Source organism: Marmota marmota, unplaced genomic scaffold (genome assembly GCF_001458135.2).
Source record: "Marmota marmota marmota unplaced genomic scaffold, marMar, whole genome shotgun sequence".
Classification (NCBI taxonomy): Eukaryota; Metazoa; Chordata; class Mammalia; order Rodentia; family Sciuridae; genus Marmota; species Marmota marmota.
Genome location: NW_025999999.1, coordinates 7,519,171 through 7,538,257, shown reverse-complemented (window position 1 = coordinate 7,538,257; position 19,087 = coordinate 7,519,171). Strand labels below are relative to the sequence as shown.

At 49.3% G+C, this 19,087-nt stretch overlaps 1 protein-coding gene across 6 annotated transcripts; it reads left to right on the top strand.

The window, feature by feature from the left end:
• Positions 1 to 6: 6 nt before the first annotated feature.
• On the top strand, positions 7 to 12,786 carry Ldb1 (LIM domain binding 1). Of its 6 annotated transcripts, none has more exons than XM_015494698.2 (11): positions 7 to 58; positions 8,616 to 8,718; positions 8,849 to 8,893; positions 8,972 to 9,047; positions 9,148 to 9,250; positions 9,400 to 9,572; positions 10,057 to 10,179; positions 10,681 to 10,764; positions 10,856 to 10,979; positions 11,187 to 11,329; positions 12,032 to 12,786. In XM_015494698.2, exons 1-11 carry the CDS (start codon positions 34 to 36, stop codon positions 12,260 to 12,262), a joined length of 1,230 nt encoding a protein of 409 aa, XP_015350184.1. In that variant the 5' UTR covers positions 7 to 33; the 3' UTR covers positions 12,263 to 12,786. The 6 variants fall into 6 exon arrangements, with proteins under 6 accessions (XP_015350184.1, XP_015350183.1, XP_048663172.1 ...); XM_015494697.2 differs by having other exon boundaries at positions 11,187 to 11,335; XM_015494699.2 differs by having other exon boundaries at positions 26 to 58; positions 8,832 to 8,893; positions 11,187 to 11,335.
• Positions 12,787 to 19,087: the final 6,301 nt, after the last annotated feature.

Sequence of the window (19,087 nt, the reverse complement as noted above, 5' to 3'; positions counted from 1 at the left end):
TCGGCTGGGCCCCCAGCGGCGGGCGATGTGAAGATGTCAGTGGGCTGTGCCTGTCCTGGTGAGTGGGTTGCGCGGCTGTCTGGCCCCTCCCTTCCTAACCTTCCCTATGAGCCCCTTACCCCTTGTTTGGGGAGAACTTGCGTGGAGGGAATCGAAGGCTTGGGGATGTCTGGAGCTGTTGAGGGTTAAGTGGGGCCTTAGGCCGAGAAAGGCTTTTTCATCTGTGTAAATGCGCAGCAGCCCAGGGGTACGGGGAGGGGGCGCTGGAGATAGCTTGTGTATATGTTTTGGGGTTTGGGTTTTTTTTGGGGGGGAGGTAGCTAATTGGGGAAGGGCTGGGGGGGGGACTGAAATTCCCAGAATTCCAGGGTGTTAGCCAATCAGAAGTGACTCTGGACTTTTGACCCCCCCCCTTAGGTCATTAAAGAGTTGTGATTGGCTGTTTTGGGTTGCCCCCCCTACTTTGCTGCCTGTTTCCTTTTACATATCCTGTGACACCCACCCCTCAAGCCATTTCTGGGGACACTGTTTGAGGGGAGGGATTGATTGGGGCCTGTCTTGCCCCCCTCCAACTTTTCCTGCCTGTTGCCAGGGAAGGTTGGCTCTCCTGAGGGACAGGAGGTACTCCTAGTGGGTGCCAGATAATTAGGCCCTTGGGTCTGGCATCTTTGCCTTAGTGGAAGAGAGAATGTGGCAGACCCAGGAAAGCTAGGAAAATAGAGTGATTTGCATAGAATTGAGTTTGAGGTAGTAATTCTTAACCCCCAAAGTGAGAACTTGTTAGAGGACCAAGGCTCAGCTCAGATCATTACCTCCCCAAAACACATGTCAGCTCTTGCCAGGGACAGCCTGTGTCTTCCTAGGTGTGTGGGGGTAGGCTCAACCTCAGCTGCCAGGAGGAAAAAGAAGAGCCATGTGACTGGAGAAGTAGTCTATGCAGGGCCTCAGAACATTTTCTCCATCCCCAGGACTGTGGGTCTTCAAATTGGCCCTCATGTCTCAAGGAGTCAGCTTTTTCCTGGAAGTCAGTGCCTCTGAATCTATCGTGGTTTGGACCCTTTACCCTGTTCTCTGGGAGATCCACACTCTACAACTTGATGACTGCCCCCCCTCCAAGCACAAATGCACACTCCCCCCAAGGAGAGCTGCCAGTGTTGAAACTTCCTTGAAAATCATTGTGACCCAGGCCAAGCTGGGTTGGGCACACACCTAAAGTGCCTGCTGAGGTTGACATTTAAGGGTCTTGGGACCCAGAGGAAGAACTAGGAGAGCTTGAGGATCCTGGAATATCTGATTATGGGAACCCTTGGCTCCTGCAGAGGGTGGGGGAGAGGAGGAAAGGGAAGACCTTGCCAAGCTGGAATCCTGCCTGGCGCCATCATCCTTCCTCCTACCAGCTTGGTGTGCATGTTAGTGTTTGTGTTTTTTCCCTGTACTGGGCATCCCAGTTCAGATCTATCCATGCTCCAAGCCTACCCCAGGGTTGTGACCCTCCATCAACACATAAAAGCAGAGCAGAAACTAAGGCTCTGAACAAATGAGCTAAAGGGTTGAGTCTTAAATTTTGATTCTTAGTTACTACAAGTAGTGATGTAGGAAATGTGTGTGGTGGGGTTGTCAAACTGAAGGTGGATGGGAGCTTGGCCTAAAGTTGGGGAAGGGTGGCTGGGGTCCAGTGGAAGGAGGAGAAAGTTTCCCCCTCAGTCTCTGTGAGTAGCATGGGGACAGGAAAAGGCCCATGCCTGGTGTGTGTGTGTGTGGGGGGGCGTATAAAGGGGGAGGCAACTTCAGTTAGTACCCCAAAAGGCAAGTTCCTTTTGTGTGTCTGATGGCCTGGCTGATGGAGTGGGGCAAAAACATGGCTGACAGTAGGGAGTCATCTTCCTGTTTGTGAAGTAGATTGTGGATGGAGGTTAGACTTCAAGGAGAACCACGTGGGGAGGGGCTTGAGGGTAGGCCTGGAGGTGGAGAATGGTAGGAATTTGAGTAAGAGAGGGAACCAAGCTTGCATGGGTGGATGGGAGAGCACATGCTTAAACATAAGAGCATCCTGGCAGCAGGAGGCAGTTTAGGCCCAAAGACCCCCACCACCACTTTGAACAGCCCTGGGGTGAGGGCCCAGGCGCCCTGGTAGGCCTCCTGCTGCCTGTCTCCTTGCCTGTCTGAGTCTCTCCTTTGTGCTCTGCTGTCTCCCGGCTCCTCCTCCTCCCCCAGCCCAGCAGAGACAGCACATGCCCCACACATGTGACTGAAGGAAGCCAGAGCACGCAGACCCACACACATGCACATGCGGAAACACCACAAGATACACACATATACACACCCCCAGTTCCCATAGTACTGTTGGGGTAGAGAACAGCTTCTGGGGCTGAAATTACCAGAAGCGGGGAGAAGCCCTGCTAAAGGGCATCTCCCTGGGCAGGATGCTAGGGAGCCAGGCCTGTCTGGGGCAGCATGTGGCTCAGAAGGGTTAAGGCTGGGAGGAGTAGGGGGAGGGGAGGAGGCAGCAGTGGTGGCGGCTGGAAGCCAGGAGAGGAGGATGGCAGAGCGCCAGACCAACGGGAGGCCGGGCACAGACAAAGGAAGGGGGGCAGGCACACTGGAGGCCTGGGTCAGGGGCCTGGGCAGGGGGCAGTGCTAGTACCCCTCATTCTGTGGGCTGGGGCCTGGCTACTGTCCTTTGAGTCCCCCTCCAGTAGGAGTACTCTCCAGCTTCTCTCCTTCATCACCTTTGTCATTCTTTGCTGCTCCCACCACTACCAATTTTAGGTGGTTTTAACTCAGATTTGATCCCTTTAGCTGGACCTCTTCTGCCCAGTGTGTGAGGGTGGGGATGAGGGGCGGTGTCAGAGCAGGAGCAGACTTGCTGGAGAAGGGGAACTGGGAGAGAACCTGTTTTGAATGATTTGCCAGAGTCTTGAAGTGTCTTAGCATTTAGGGGCCCTTCCTCACAGTGAGAGGGCAGGCTCATGTGGCTTCTCTCTGAGGAGACATTCTGGGTACCGGTTCTGAGCTATGGACTGAGGGCAGAAGCTAGAGCACTGACCCCTTCTCCCTCCCCATGTGGACAGTCATTTGAAGCCTGGAGGGGGAAGGGAATAGAAATAGCTACAATGCCCCAAGACTCAACTTGTATCAAGTGGAGTTAGAAGTCCAGGATTCCAACATCAGGTCCTCCTGTCTCACTGTGGTCTATTCAAGTTAGGATTTTGACAGTGTGTTCGTGTGTGCTGTAAGGATTACTTTAGATACTGCCTGTCAGAGCATTTTGGAAAGTTTAAAGGTAGGAAACAGTGGCACACACCTACAATTCCAGCGACTCAGGAGGATAAAGCAGAAGGATCCCAAGTTCAAAGCCAGCCTCATCGACTTACTGAGACCCTGTCTCAAAATAAAAAGGGCTGTGGATGTAGCTCAGTGGTTAAAAGACCCTGGGTTCAATCTCCAGTACCAAATAAATAAACAAATAAATAAGGCAGGAAACAAATTACAGGAATTGTCCTGTCAGTAAGGGAGGAATGTGGCTATTTTAGAATTAGATTGGAAGTCAGTAGGGATGTCTTAAGTCAAGGTGGTAGGCTATATGTCACAGGGTCTGGTTAAATGTTACAGATTTCAATGTTTGTGAAAGCTAGGATGTATCATGGCCAGGCTGCATTGGGGAATGGTGTGCAGATTTCAGGGAACCCATTTATGGGTAAGTCCCTGAATAACAAACATTCATTAAAAATATCCCCCTGGCTGGTTGCAGTGTTGCACACCTGTGATCCCAGCCACTTGGAAGGCTGAGGCAGTAGAATTGTGAGTTCAAACAACAACAAACAACCCTGAAGTCCCCCACCCCCACCCCTGCCAGCTGCTCTGTGTGTGATAGTCACAGGCTTAAGGGGTGTAACCCAGTGTTGGTGTGTATATTGGGGTCAGACTATATATGAATCTGCATGTCTGTGCCCAGGGTTTTGGTATATTTAGGATTTAAGGTATATGACAGGTTAAAGTGTGTATTAGGTACTAATTTATGTGAAAGTGGGAGATGTTATTTATGTGTGGAGGATGTTCACAGAGCCAGGTACAATATTACTGCAGTCAACCAGTGTGTCATAAGAAATCTAGTCCTTGGGATTATATGTGAATATAGTTGGGAGAGGTGGGAAGTAGAGAAAACATTCAAATTGCAAAGAATGAAAGTAGGAGCTCCCTCTCTCTGTGGGGGGAGGGAGAGAGAAAGATTGACTTTATCCTATCTGTCTAGGTAATAGGGCCTAAATGGCTATCCAAGTTTCAGAAGTGACTCCTTCCTTGGGATACCTCCTGTGGGACTAGAGAACAGACTCCACCTCCATTAATCACATACTTTTTAGATCTGGGATGGTGGGGAGGAGTTAGCAGCCCCTTCTGGAGACACTGGGATGAGCAAGTTTGCCTTCCCTAGCTCCTGACAATGTCTTTTACTAACACCCATGTGGTTTCAAGGGTGGTGGTGGGGAAGGGTGATTCCTGTTAAGGGATCTAAGCCAGGGGTTGGAACCTATCTGGGTTGAGAGCAGGGAAGCCTAGAGTGCCCCCCCCCCCACGCCCCTTCCTTCAATCAGTGTGTATAGTCTGAAGTCAGAATGTGTCTCTGTCAAAAATAACCCCCGGGGCCTCCCCCAGCTGCTCTGGGATTTCATCCGAGGAGCCCAGGGTGGAAGCCCAGGCTAGTCTTCAACCTGAGAGATCACAGGGGTGAGCAAGAGAGATTTGGGGGAGGTTTGGCAGGCGGGTTGAAAATATTGAAAGTCTGTAGAGAGGCCAGCATCCTCCTCCATCTCTGTCTGAAGCCTTGGCACCCCTGCCCACTCCTGAGAACCAGGCTTGGGGCTGGTAGAGTGCATTTTGCTGCTGGCCCTGCAGGTCTCCTCGCCATCCAGGTCTCTCCCAGGCCGGTCGGTTAGGTCCCCAGTCTCCGATCTCCGTCTCTCTTTTGTTTTTCTCAGCAGTCCCTCCTCCCTCTCTCCTCGCTCTTCCTCCTCGCTCGCAGGGAGGGGGCGGGGCCGGCGGGGCAGCTCCACCCTCCGCCCGCCCTGGGGCCTCATTCGGAGAGAGGCTCAGAGAGCGAGCGGGGAGGAGAGGGAGGAGGAGGGAGAGAAAGGGAGAAAGGAAGGAGCCGGCGGGCGCTGCGTGTGTCTGAGTGTGCGAGTGTGAGTGAGTGTGAGTGCTGGGCTCTGCCTCTCCTGCTTCCCCCAGCAGAGGGGTTGGGTGGCCTGGGGAGGGNNTAAGAGACAGGAGTAGAGAGGAAAGAGCGGAGCAGCCATTGTTGAGGGAAACCTTGCAAACAAAGAAGGCTCCGGACTCCCTGCTGCCCCCCGCCCCCCAGGCCAGCCCCCTGGCCTCCGTCCCCTGGCCCAGTGGCCATTGTAACTTTCCCCCGGGGCTGTGGCCGCCACGGGGCTGGCGGAGGCTGTGCGTGCGAGTCTTTGTGCGGCCGGCGGAGTGGAGCTCCCAGCCAGGCCCGCCTGTCCCACTCGGGACATGAGCGGCTGAAGTTGATCCCACCTCAGTCCTCACCCCCGCCTGGGACCCTCTGGGCTTCCAGACGCTCCCCGCACCTCTCCTGGCCCCCTCAGTTCTCCCAGGTAAGTCTGGGCACCCTGCAAGCTTGTTGGGGGTGGGTGCAAGGCCCTCTCTCTGGCCCAGGCCTGGGGAGAGGTGCCCCAGATCAGAGAGCCCGGGACTGCTGGCCTGCTGACCTGCGGTCAGCCCCCAAAAGGAGGGGGCCTGCTCCCGGGTCATACTGGTTACCATGGGAATGCCCCGCTGGAGGTACCCTCTACAGCCCCAGGATGCAGCTTCCATTCTGAGAAAACTTTGCTAGTTCTGGACTCTTATTCCCTTCTCCTTCCTGAAGGCTCCCAGTTTGCTGGGAATGGGGTATCCGAGTTCAGAGCAGGATGACACATTCCCTTCACCCCCACCTTTCTCCCTCTACTCCTGCTGCTGGGGACAGGCAGCAACAGGGACAGATGGTCTGGGCGACGGTCCCTCCCCTTCTCTCACTCCCATCCCCTTGTGCTGGGTCTACTGGGAGTTGCTGTGGCTCTGGAGAGATGCTGAATTTGTTTGTGTCCATTCACTGGAGGTGTAAATAGAGGCTCCAGAGCAATGAGCTTCAGCTCCTCAGAACTATTACCCAATTCCAGGAAATGCCTATTCTTTCTCTAGAGAGAGAAACTAAGGCTCTGAGACTTTTTTTGAAATTGGAGTGGAACCCAGGTGTTCTGCTACCCTTCTCTGCAGGTTCTTGAACTGGTGCATTTCAAAAAAGTGGCACTGAAACTAAAGGGGCAAGGGTAGTTCTGCTTTTGAGGAAAGGATGGCCAAATTAGGAGATGGGGGCCAGTCCTGAGAATCTAGACTCTTGGGTTCATTGCCCAGGCCTTGGTATCTGGTGGATTTCATGAGCCTGGGCTTCCTGTATTGTCTTAGTTTACCTGTCTGTAGAGTTGAGAGTCTTGGGGGCTGAGTAGGGACTCTTTCCTGAAACACAGGCTTAGTACAACACTGGCATGCAGAGGCAGTGTGTGCTGTTTGTATCATGTGGATATGGTCCATGAGAGCTCGCATGGGGTGAGGGCCTGTTGTGGGCACCCTGATCCTACCTGGGGCTGCTGGGTTCCAGCCTTGGTGGGCATGTTGGGACGAGTTGAGGGTGGAAGCCTGCTAGGCAGGATGGAGGCTCACATGTGTGAAGGCACACACAGGCTCTGACTCTTGGCACCTTCAGGGGACTGTGCATTCTGGGCCCCTGTGGGACCCTTCTTTTGCCCACATTATGAGAAGGGGCCCTTGGGGAGAGAATTAAATGACACATGTTGGCACAGGGTCTTCCTTTGTCTCTTCCCCCCCCCCCCCCAAGGAACATTGTATTTAAATCGAGGAGGGGGCAGACAATACAGCTGACTTTCCAAATGTCATCAAGTTTTGGGGACCTAAGAAAGTTAATATGACCAAGGCTAGAACCTTTGGGGCTATGCTTCAGTTTCACATTTGGTGAGGCGGGGGAAGAGTAGAGTTGTATGGTTACCTGGTTACCTACCCAACTACGAATTTAACACTTACAGTCAGGAAATAGTATGCCAGCAACTATTTATGCTGCTAGATGAGGTGGAAGAGTGGCTACCATGTGTACATGCCCAGATATATGAGAGACCTTTTTTTTTTTTTTTTTTTTTTTAAAGTTACCATTTGCCTCCTAGACTGAGCCTTCTGGAACCCACGCTCCTTACCAGGCCTCCTGTGTTCCATTCCTAAGTAGTGTGGAGGCTCATCTGCTTCCCTCCCCCACTACAAGTCTCAAGAGAGAAGGGGTTGAGGCTTTGGGTGTCTCCTTGGGAGACAATACTCTACCCATGGTGGGTGTGGGGGCTGGGCTGATAAGGAGTGGCTGATGGGGAAGGAGAAGGTCCAACTGGTTATCTGGTGGGTAACACTCAACAGGCAACCCCCCTTTATCTTTCTATCCCCTACCCTCCTGGGATCCTGGGGATGGAGGAAGGGCAGAGAGTTCCCAAAAGTCCCTTCTCCCCTCAAGTCTTGGTCTCTCTCTAGAGGGCAATAAAGAGATCAGATCATACAAATAGCATAGGATATGGAAATCAGAATATCTGGGCTCAGGTCTTGGCTTATTATTATATTATCCTCATGATCTTGGCAAGTACCTTTGAGCCTTCAGTTGCTTCATCTGTAGAATTGGAATTTTACTGTTAACTCTACTACCTTGCTAGGTTGTTGTGATGATTGAATGAAACTATGTAGATAAAAAGGGAGTTATCAAAATTAAATTCTAGTGTTTCTTTCTTTCTTTTTTTTTTTCCAAACACTGGAGAATTGAACTCAGGGACACTTTACTACTGAGCTACATCCCTAACATTTTTTATTTTGAGACACAATCTTGCTAAGTTGCATGGGCTGGCCTCAAATTTGAGATCCTTCTGCCTCAGCCTTCTGAATAGCTGGGATTTAATATTTAGATATTTACTTATTCTGATATTAACATTTTTTCCCAGCTTCAGTTTCTCTTCTGCTATTCAGGGCTCAGCCAAATGAAAAAATGATGCAGATTGAATATGGGCTGGGATTAGGCTGAATAATCCTGGTTTCTTTATTTTAGGGTTTTTTTTGTTTTGTTTTGTTTTTCCTTTTCTTTTTTTTGTACTGAGATTGAATCCAGAGATGCTTTATCACTAGCTAACATCTCCAGGCCTTTTTCTTATTTTTTATTTTGAGAAAGGGCCTGCTAGGTTGCTGAGGCTGACCTCAAACTTGGGATTCTCCTGCCTCAGCCTCCTAAATTACTAGGAATACAGGCATCTGCCACGGTGCCAGGCCGAACCCAGTGTTTGCTAGGCAAACACTCTATCAGTGAGCTATACCCCAGCCTCCCAGCTTCTTAATTAAACAAGGCTGAAGCCATATTAAAATGATAGGTGCTCCCTAGAGTAGTCCCTACACCAGTTCACCATTCACAGTAACCTGGGCAGAGGGCTCCAAAAGATAGTCCCTTTCCACATGATCCAGCAGGCTTCCAGGACATCTCCCAGGAGTGGTTCAAGGGGTTCTTCCTTTCTCTTTCTTAGGTTGTTCCTCAAAGTCATTCAAGCTGTACTCACCGAAGGAGCCCCCGAACGGCAACGCCTTCCCTCCCTTTCATCCCGGCACCATGCTGGATCGGGATGTGGGGTGAGTCCCTTGCCAATTTCCTAACCTTTCTTTAGATGGGAGCCTGCCTATAAAGGGGAGGGAGTGGACTCCCCCCCCTCAGTAATTCCTGTCTTCCACCCCCATTCTCATAGCCTCTTCCCTTACACAGCCCAACTCCCATGTACCCACCTACATACCTGGAACCTGGGATTGGGTAAGTAGACTTTATCAGGAAGGGAGAAGTGGGGGATAGTATGACTCTGCTCCTACTGACTTCCCTTCACTTCCCCAGGAGGCACACACCATATGGTAACCAAACTGACTACAGAATATTCGAGCTTAACAAACGGCTTCAGAACTGGACAGAGGTATGACAAAGGGAAAAGAGACTGAGAGTAGAAGGTCCATCTGGGCACTCCTGGAATATCTTATGACACTTATACACACACCCTTCCCTGTGCTCCCTAGGAGTGCGACAATCTCTGGTGGGATGCTTTCACGACTGAGTTCTTTGAGGATGATGCCATGTTGACCATCACTTTCTGCCTGGAGGATGGACCAAAGAGATACAGTGAGTGGCCTTGGGGTTCTTGCTGTGAGAGTGTTTATCTCCTGTGTATTCTAAGCCTGGAAATGCCAAGGGGTCTGTCTTGGCAGGGGAAGCATCTGCCTGATCTTTTTTGAAGTCCCTCAGTCCTGAAGTTTGTCCCATCTCTACAGCCATTGGCCGGACCTTGATCCCACGCTACTTCCGCAGCATTTTTGAGGGGGGTGCTACGGAGCTGTATTATGTGCTTAAGCATCCCAAGGAGGCATTCCACAGCAACTTTGTGTCCCTCGACTGTGACCAGGGCAGCATGGTGACCCAGCACGGCAAACCCATGTTTACCCAGGTTAGCAACCCAGTAGAATGTGGAACACTGGGGTCTTTGGGTTTGATTTCCTTTCTTCCAACACGTACTCACAGCTGTTCACCAGGTAGGCATAATGGAAATGGCAAAAATGAGAAGGGAAAGCGGGCATGCTGCAGCATTCAGCAAACATTTATCAGCTTTGTATATGATATTTTTGGGGGTCCCAAAGTTAAACAGTGAACAAGAACTTGCCCTCATAAAGCTTGTAGCTGATAGGTGTATTACTGGTTGTATGGGGAAAGGACAAGGATCTCTTATACTTTCTTACTGTGTGTGTGTGTGAAGGCCAGGTGTGATATGTATATGGGATAGGGGGTTGCTGTGACAGTTATACACCCAGATTTATGCAGGTAACATAAATGTGTATATGTATATATATAGTTGTGAACAAACAGGAGAACTGTAACAGGCACATTTTCTTGTATATGGGGATGGGACAAGGTTGTGACAAGCCTGTCCCCAGGTGTGTGTGGAGGGCCGGTTGTACCTGGAATTCATGTTTGATGACATGATGCGGATAAAGACATGGCACTTCAGCATTCGGCAGCACCGAGAGCTCATCCCCCGGAGCATCCTTGCCATGCATGTGAGTTGTGGGCAGGACAAGATGCAAGGGGGAAAGCAGGCAGCAGGAAGGGTGGAACAGGGTCTGCCATGTCCTGGCTGTGGCCTTAGAGGTACCTTAAAAAATGGGTTTAGGGCTGGGGTTGTGGCTCAGCGGTAAGAGCACTCGTCTCACACGCACGGGACCCTGGGTTCCATCCTCAGCACCACGTAAAAAAATAAATGAGTGAAATAGAGGTATTGTGTCCAACTATAAAATGAATATTTTAAAAAAAAAATGGGTTTAGGGGCTGGGGTTGTGGCTCAGTGGTAGAATGCTCACCTAGCATGTGTGAGGCTCTGGGTTCAATCCTCGGTACTACATAAAAATAAGTAAGTAAAATAAAGGAATTAAAAAAAAAAGAAAAAAACTGGTGTAATGCTAGCCCCTGTTTTCTCTCAGGAATATTATCAATGCTCAGATGATAGGGCCAGTGAGCAGATGCAACCCCAAAACCAGTATTCTTATCTTTCTCTCCTCTAGGCCCAGGACCCCCAGATGTTGGATCAGCTCTCTAAAAATATCACCCGGTGTGGATTATCCAATTCCACTCTCAACTACCTCCGAGTGAGTCTCTGATCACCCTGTTTCTGCCCCATCCATTTGATCTGGGTTCCATGTCTTTTCCCCTGACAGCTACCTTCTGGTCTACCCCCAGCTCTGTGTGATACTTGAGCCCATGCAGGAGCTCATGTCCCGCCACAAGACCTACAGCCTCAGCCCCCGAGACTGCCTCAAGACCTGCCTTTTCCAGAAGTGGCAGCGCATGGTAGCACCCCCCGGTGAGTGGCTTGTACCTGCTCTTATCATGTCCTAACACAAGTCCCCAAGACTGTATCTTTATCTCCTTATGAAGTTCCCTCTGGTCCTTCCTTGCTCTTGGGTCTGCAAGATTGGGGACAGTATTGGCTCAGTCTCTTGAGTAGCCACAATGGAGGACAGGGGCTCCCAGAGCCCTCTCCCACCTGAGTCTCCTTTCCTTGACACAGCGGAGCCTGCACGGCAACAGCCCAGCAAACGGCGGAAACGGAAGATGTCAGGGGGCAGCACTATGAGTTCGGGGGGTGGCAACACTAACAACAGCAACAGTAAGAAGAAGAGCCCAGCCAGCACCTTCGCCCTCTCCAGCCAGGTACCTGTAAGCATCTCGGCTTTCTTCTCTCTTCTGGGCTGCCCCACCACTCACCCTTGACCCCTGTCCAAGCTTGAGCTCAATAGCAGGCATAGAAGCAAATATATTTTTACCATATATTTTGCCAGCATGAACTGACTCCTTTCACTGATGAGAGAATCCTTGCAGGCACATGCATGGTGGTGATCACACAGAGTCAGCCACAGGCACATGGAACATACAGGAATGGTGATAGCCTTGAAAACATGGACATTCAGGGCAGACAGCTTGGGACACACACTATCAGAAATATATACTCACACTGATAGAGGGACACACAGACTTGAATGTTTGCAGATCTAAAATACACACACATGCATATGTACACACACACATTTCCCTCATGTTTTTGATCTGCTTCCTCTTACATGTGAAAAGAAGTTTAGGAGTCCCCTTAAATTCTGGGGGAGATGAATTAGGAAGCTAAGAGATTGATGTTTCTGCTGGAATCTGATGAATATGGGCTAAAGGCTTTGATGCTCTGGTGGGAAGGATTCCAGGAGCTGAGGGTGTCAGAGGAATTGGGTTTTTAAACTTGGGTTTGAGGAGGGGGTGGGGTGTGTTGAACTTCCAGGGTGGGCATGGGGGTTCTGGGGGTATATGCTGCCCTGGGCCGGGCGAGCCCCTGCCCCGATTATGTTTGGGGACCTCCGCCACTCTCAGGATGTGATGGTGGTGGGGGAGCCCACCCTGATGGGCGGGGAGTTCGGGGACGAGGACGAGAGGCTCATCACCCGGCTGGAGAACACCCAGTTTGACGCGGCCAACGGCATTGACGACGAGGACAGCTTTAACAACTCCCCTGCACTGGGCGCCAACAGCCCTTGGAACAGCAAGCCTCCGTCCAGCCAAGAAAGCAAATCGGAGAACCCCACGTCACAGGCCTCCCAATAAAGGCCCTGCCACGGTCACCCAGTGCTCTGCCTGCCTGCCCCACCCCTCGTAGCCCCAGGGAGCAGAAGACAGAAGAAGAGACTGAGCATCTAAAATGGGCAGCCTCCATCCACCCACTTCAGGGAGGAACTGGACTCGCTGGGGGCAGGTGCCAAGATGTGCCCCCCAGTGGCCCTGGGCTGGGCCTGGCCCCTGCAGAGCCTTTTGGGGGAAGGGGTTACTCATGTGGATGCCTACGTGGACCCTGGACCTCTGAGAAATGTCTTGACCATACCCCCAGGGCATTTGCCTCCATCTTTACCCCAAGTTCTGGGTTCCCCATTGTCCTGGCTTATCTCCTTCAAGACTGGGGCTGTCCATACCCACAGCCCTTAGGGGTTAAGGTCATGGGGCTTGGTTGAATGCCCCTTCCCCTAGGTGGCTGGTATTAGAGGGGTGAAGCTCTGGGCTCCTTGTTCCTTTCTGCCACTTATCCCAGCTCCAACAAGTTTTTTAAAGAATAATATTATTAAAAATGTAAGTTTTAAAAAAAAAAATCACTCATGTTCCCCCTCTTCCCCTTATTAAAGTCTAGCTACCTCCCTCCTCCTGGTAGATGGGCAAGCCTAGGGCCTAGGTGGAGGTAAGAGTATGGGTGGAGGTATGCATACCATTTTATATAGTTCAAGAGCTTCAGACCAAGGAGACACTTTGCCATCTCTCTTCCCTTTTCCTCTGGGGTGACTGGAGTTGGGGAAGGCATGCCATGGATGGGGGTGGGGCATAGATGGCCACATCTTTTGACAACCCCCTGCTGTTGTCTCTGTCTCCCCATCCTCCAGGACTCTAGCCTGCCCTCCAGTGCTTGTGACTCCCTCTGTCCTACCCCACCCCATCCATGGTGTGTATTTTTACCAGTTCTCCACTAGAGCAGCTGATTTGGATGAGGGGAGGGGAGGCTCCCTTCCTCAGGGAATATGGAGGGAAGGGAGCAGCCTTGTTTGTCACTGTATTTTTTGTTTTGTCTCCGTTGGGCAGGCATGGGATGGGAGAGGGGCTTATCCACTCTTTACCAGAACCCTCTTGTCTTACCCTGATCCCTCAAACTGCATATCTCATCCTAACCTCCCCTCAGAGGGGAAGGAGCCATTAAGGATATATCCCAGCTCTAAGCCCACCAAGGAGAAAGGCCTCCGTCTCCAAGCTGAGGTAGAGGGTCATCTCCCAACACCTCCCCTTCCTTATAGAAGGGAGGAGGGGGCAGCCAGGATCCTCAGCTCCTATTCACACTTGGACGTATGGAGGATTAGGGCAAGGGTCCCACCCAGATCCTGGTTTTGCTGCCTTTTCCTGTGGCCAGTCCCAGGAAGTTTCAGCGCCACCTCTCTCCTCACTCTTCCCTCTGGATTATGGAGTTCCCGTGCCCTGTTTCCTTCACTCCAACTGCCACTTTGGGGAGGGTTCTATGTCAGGAGCTGAGGGAAGGGGTGAGGAAGGTGGATGTCCCACCCCGACTGTAATGCCTTTTTTTTTTTTTTTTTTTTTTTTTGGGCCATTTGAGTCATGTATGGTACCGATCAATAAACAGACTTTTTGGTTTGAGAGTGTCCTGGTTGGTTATTGATGCATATTAATGATTCAGTTCAAAACAATCTTTCCTAAGAATATTTGAGAGAAAGGTTATGAATGGGACACATTTTCCCTCAATCTATGGAGTTGTTACCCTGAGTCATACATATCCTTTACCGTAACCCCAAAATGTATCCTCAGGTATTCCAGCCTGGCCCCATCTTCCTTAGAAGTTAACTTCACCCCTGCCCTCCCAACTGTTGTCCCTTACCCCTAGCTATCATGAGGTTGTCAGATAGGTGGTCTTCCTGAGGCAGGGTTCCTGGGGATAGAGCCCAAGATTAGACTGTTGAGGGAGGGGTGGGGAAAAGGTCCTTGCCTAGAAGGGGTCTTGGGTTGGAGGATCTTGGGGTGGTTTTTTAAATATTTTTATTTTTTAGTTTTCAGCGGACACAACATCTTTGTTTGTATGTGAGGATCAAACCCGGGCCGCACGCATGCCAGGCGAGCGCGCTACCACTTGAGCCACATCCCCAGCCCCTTGGGGTGGTTATTGTTCCTGAACTGTGCCTTCCTATTTTCTGTCTCTACCCACCCCCAGCATAGCAGCAGATCTGAGATCTAAACTAGTCCCCTGATGCTGAGGTCCCTGGATAGGAGATTGAGAGGAACAGGATTGTTTGCTATTGTTGACTTTTAATGTGGGCACTGAGGGAGGAGGACACCTATATGGAGGAGAAATAGAGCCCTTTTCAGACTCTAGCAGGTAGTGCTACTCTTTCCAAGTCCCCTCTCTACACCATTAAATGCCGTTGCCAAGGCTAGGCATGGTGGCACATGCCTGTAATCCCCACTACTCTGGAGACTGAGGTAGGAGGATTTCAAGGTCTAGGCCAGCTGAGCCACTTAGTATACCCTGTCTCAAGATAATAAAAATGTGGATACCTAGTACTGGGGGAAAAAAAAAAAAAAGTATTAGCATATATTAAGTCCCCTAGCCAGTATCCTTCATTTTCATCCCAGGCAGGTAGCTGAGACTTTAGACCATTCTATCACTAAGGTCTCTGAATCTGAAGCAGATCCTGATAGACCTGCACCTCCACCTCACCTCTCCATCTGGTGGGAATACAGTGGAGGAAAGGACTGCCTGGCTACCCCCCCATCCTCTAACCTGTACAGTTACCTTGGTCCTACCCTGCTGCCAGCCCAACTTCTCATATCCCCAGTGCCTTGGTACCAAAGAACTGCATTTTCACATACATCCTCCTCTAAACCTGGCCTGGCAAGGACATTGACCAGCCAGGTGCTACCACCAACTCACCCTAAGAGTGCCAGGTAACACTGCAGTGGGTCCATGTCATTGGGAGCACAGCTGGCCTTTTGTTCTGAATGTGTGCCAGTGTATGTATGTTCTTGACTACTGAGGTGGGTGAGGGCCTGCTTTCATCTAACAGGGTATACATGTCAGAATGTATATGTGGGCATGCCTCTATGTGTGTTTATGTAGATGCTAAATTTATGCAATTGCTTAGTATTTTAAGCGCTCTATCTATATCTATCTATCTATCTATCTATCTATATATATATATATACACATACATATACATACATACATACACACACACACACACACCAGGCCTAATTCTAGATACTGGGGGGTATGATATTGAACAAGGCAGAGGAAAGGCTTTAAGTACAAGAGGATGCATTGTTTAATGTGTTGCTCGGCAGTCAGACTGTGTTGGGTTATTGGCCACTGGGGAAGTAGTTGTGTGACTGGGCTGGGCATTTCCAGGTTCACATCCTGTATGTGTATTTGTAGGGGGTGGTCATTGGAAAAGGTAGATTGCCCTGCCCTGTTTCAGGGAAGAGAGTTGGCTAGAGAGACAGAGGAACCCACTATTTAAACTCAGGAAACACAGTGGCTAGCAACTTCCTCTGGAGCTCCAGATCTGGCTCCTCCTCATTTTCTCCCAGTGGGCCCTGTAGGGAAAGCTCCTGGTGAAGAGTAATTGATGGGGTAAAGGGAGGAAGAAACCCTCCAAGGCCCTCATGCTCTCTATTTCCAGGTGCAGGCATGGGCCCATTCTCGTACAGGCCCCAGCTTGCCACTGAAAAACTTGTCTCAGACTGTGAACCCTAGCCAGGGTCCCTGAAGCCTAAAAGTCTTGGCCTAGAACCCAACTCCAAACTTCTTTCCCTTCTACCAGATGTCCAGCTCAGCCTGACCCCAGCTCCCTCCCTATGTTTCCTGGTCTAGTCCATACTGCCTGACCTCCACCCACTTTCCTAGTACTCTCATCTAGTCCAGCACACCCTCCAGCTCTTTTGATAGCTTCAGTCCAGCCCAGCCTGACTTCTAACCTGTCTTCAAAGGGAGGACTCCAGTCAGCCCCTTCCTCAAGCCACTTTCTTTCTTTTTCTTTTTCTTTTTTTTTTAATATTTATTTTTTAGTTTTCGGAGGACACAACATCTTTGTTTGTATGTGGTGCTGAGGATCTCCTCATGTATGCCAGGAGAGCGCGCTACTGCTTGAGCCACATCCCCAGCCCCCTCAAGCCACTTTCCCTAAGATGAAAAACTAAGCAGCCGGGCTGGGGATGTGTGCGGCCCAGGTTAGATCCTCAGCACCACATACAAACAAAGATGTTGTGTCCGCCAAAAACCAAAAAAAGTAAATATTAAAAATTCTCTCTCTCTCTCTCATAAAAAAAAAAAAAAAAACAAAAAACAAAAACAAAAATTAAGCAGCCTTCCCAGGATCTCTCCCACCCCCCACCCCAGCCCTCTTTCACTTAGTAGGGCCTTATCTTGGGAATTGGTAGAAGTAGACAAGAAGGTGGGTTTGGAGTTATATCCTGGAAGAGGGGAAGGGGAAGGATATAGGGACCAGAGATTCTGAAGGTGGCCCAGGTATACTCTGGGCTAGGCAGAAAGGAAGACAATGCAAAAATGGAGTTTTGAGTCAGGGGCCTATTTCCAAGCGAGATTTCAAAGATGTTTGTTTTGCCCTTGCTGTTTTGCCCTGGTTTCCTAGTATCCCTAATGTTTACAGTTGTCTACAATTGTTATCCATGTAACCAGAGTTCCATTTTCTCAGGACACACCTCTGTAGTTCCTCCCAACCCCACCCTGAATCAGGCACAGGAAATGGGTGGGAGATTTTGCACCCTGCAGTTCTTAAGAGAGTGGGGGAAGGTAAGTGTAATTAGAAGCTGACCCACATCACCATGTTCCTTTTCCAGCCTCTGGATGGGGCCATTTTCCCACAGATTTCAGTACCCATATCCTGAGGTAGCTAAATCTTTTTGTTGTTGTTGTTCTAGTTAGTTATACATGACAGTAGAATGCATTTTGACACAATATACATAAATGGAGTATAACTCTCATTCATCTGATTATACATGATGATTACATGACCTGATCACGTAATTATATATCCTATATATGCACATAGGATAACAATGTCTGATTCATTATATTATCATTCCTACCCCCATGCCCCATCTCCTCCCTTCACTCCCCTCTGTCTAATCCAAAATCCTGAGGCAGCTAAATTTTCAATTACTCCCTCCCTGTTGTCCCAGTTCTGGTCACCAACTTGACTCTCCTGGAGAAAAGTCACAGAGAGTATAGGGAGAAGAATCTTTTCCCTATCATTTCCAACAAGTAAGGCTATATGGGCAGCATAATTATGGGCAGGCATAATTTCTTTCCCTGTCTTTTAATGGACCTTAGGAACACAGAACTACATTAATCATAACCTTGGTTCATGACACACTCTCATCATTGCAGCCATACATAGCACACATTTGTTTACTTATAGTACTGTCACAACAACTCATCATCATCATTCTGAAAGCTAGGACCTTGACAATAACTAAATCTGCTAATGTGGTCATTCCTCTCTCAGGGGAGAAAATTCCCAACATATCCATCATTTTCTTGTTTTCCTGTTTTTTTTTTTTTTTTTTTTTTTTTTNTCGCCCTGCCCACCTCTCCGACCTCTCCTGGCTACCTGAGCCGGACAGGCTCAGTTTTTGGAGGGCCTTCTCTCAGTGTCTGGAAAGCTGTTTCTCCAGATCTCTGTGTAGCCGGCTCTTTGTCACTGAAGTCTCAGCTCAAATATCAACTCCAGCCGGTCCTACCATGTGCAAACTACGGCCATGCACTGATCTATTTAGTTCATTTTGAACAACGCCTGCACAGAGCAGGCACCCAGTAAATACTTTCTTGAATCCCAAGTGTCTTCCTTCTCTCAACACATGACTTTTCTTTCAATCAGTGATTTACAAAGAGCGATCTGAGGTCGCGTGGGTGCCCCCACCATCCTTTCAGAGGCCCACAAGGTCACCCTATTTGCATGATAATAAAGTGAAGAAGACTTTTGCCTTTTTAACTCTTATTGAGTGGTGAATGTACAGTGGAGTTTTCCAGAGGCTTCATGCTTTGTAATTGAATGTGAAAGCAGATAAAATAATTCAGCTGCCTTTTAATAAGCCAGACATTTAAAAATTTTTGCAAAAATGTAAACTTGCAAACTTTTTGGAAAATGTAACTATTTTTAAAAGTTACATATGTTAATATGTAATAAGTTATTGTTACCTGTCCTTCCTTTCTTTCTCTTTTTCGTTCTCGTGTTGGGAATATTGAACCTAGGCTTCATGCATGCTAGGCAATTGTTCTATCACTGAGGCACACCCCCTGCCTTGTAACTATTTTTAAATGAATTGTTTAAAAAGTAAATATAAATAGATGTAGCCCATTGTTGGGTTAAACACTAATCAGTGCCTAGGAAAGACTGCAATGAGATAAGGACTCTAAAGAAGGAAATGGAAAGGAAGCCGGCTTCTTTCCCTTGACTCCAATCTTCAGGTAGGAACCAAAGCAGAGGGACCTCTGGTTGTGAAGTAAAAGAATGTACTTATAGGCGCTGGGATTGTGGCTCAATGGTTGAGCGCTCGCCTAGCATGCTAGAGGCACTGGGTTCGATCCTCAGCACCACATAAATGTAAAATAAAGATATTGTGTCTACCTAAAACTTAGGAATCAATATTTAAAAAAATAATGTACTTATAAAATATCTGAAGAAATCCCACCTCACAGTGAGCATGCTGCTTGTAGGGACATGAGCAGCCCTCCATTGTATCTCTGCCTGCTGCTGATGAGGAGTGCGTGAGTAACAAAATGTTGAGTGACAAAATGTTCAAAACCTCTACATTGAATCTTCCAAATTCTTTCTTTGGGATCAGTTAACTGTATGTTGGGGTGTTTGC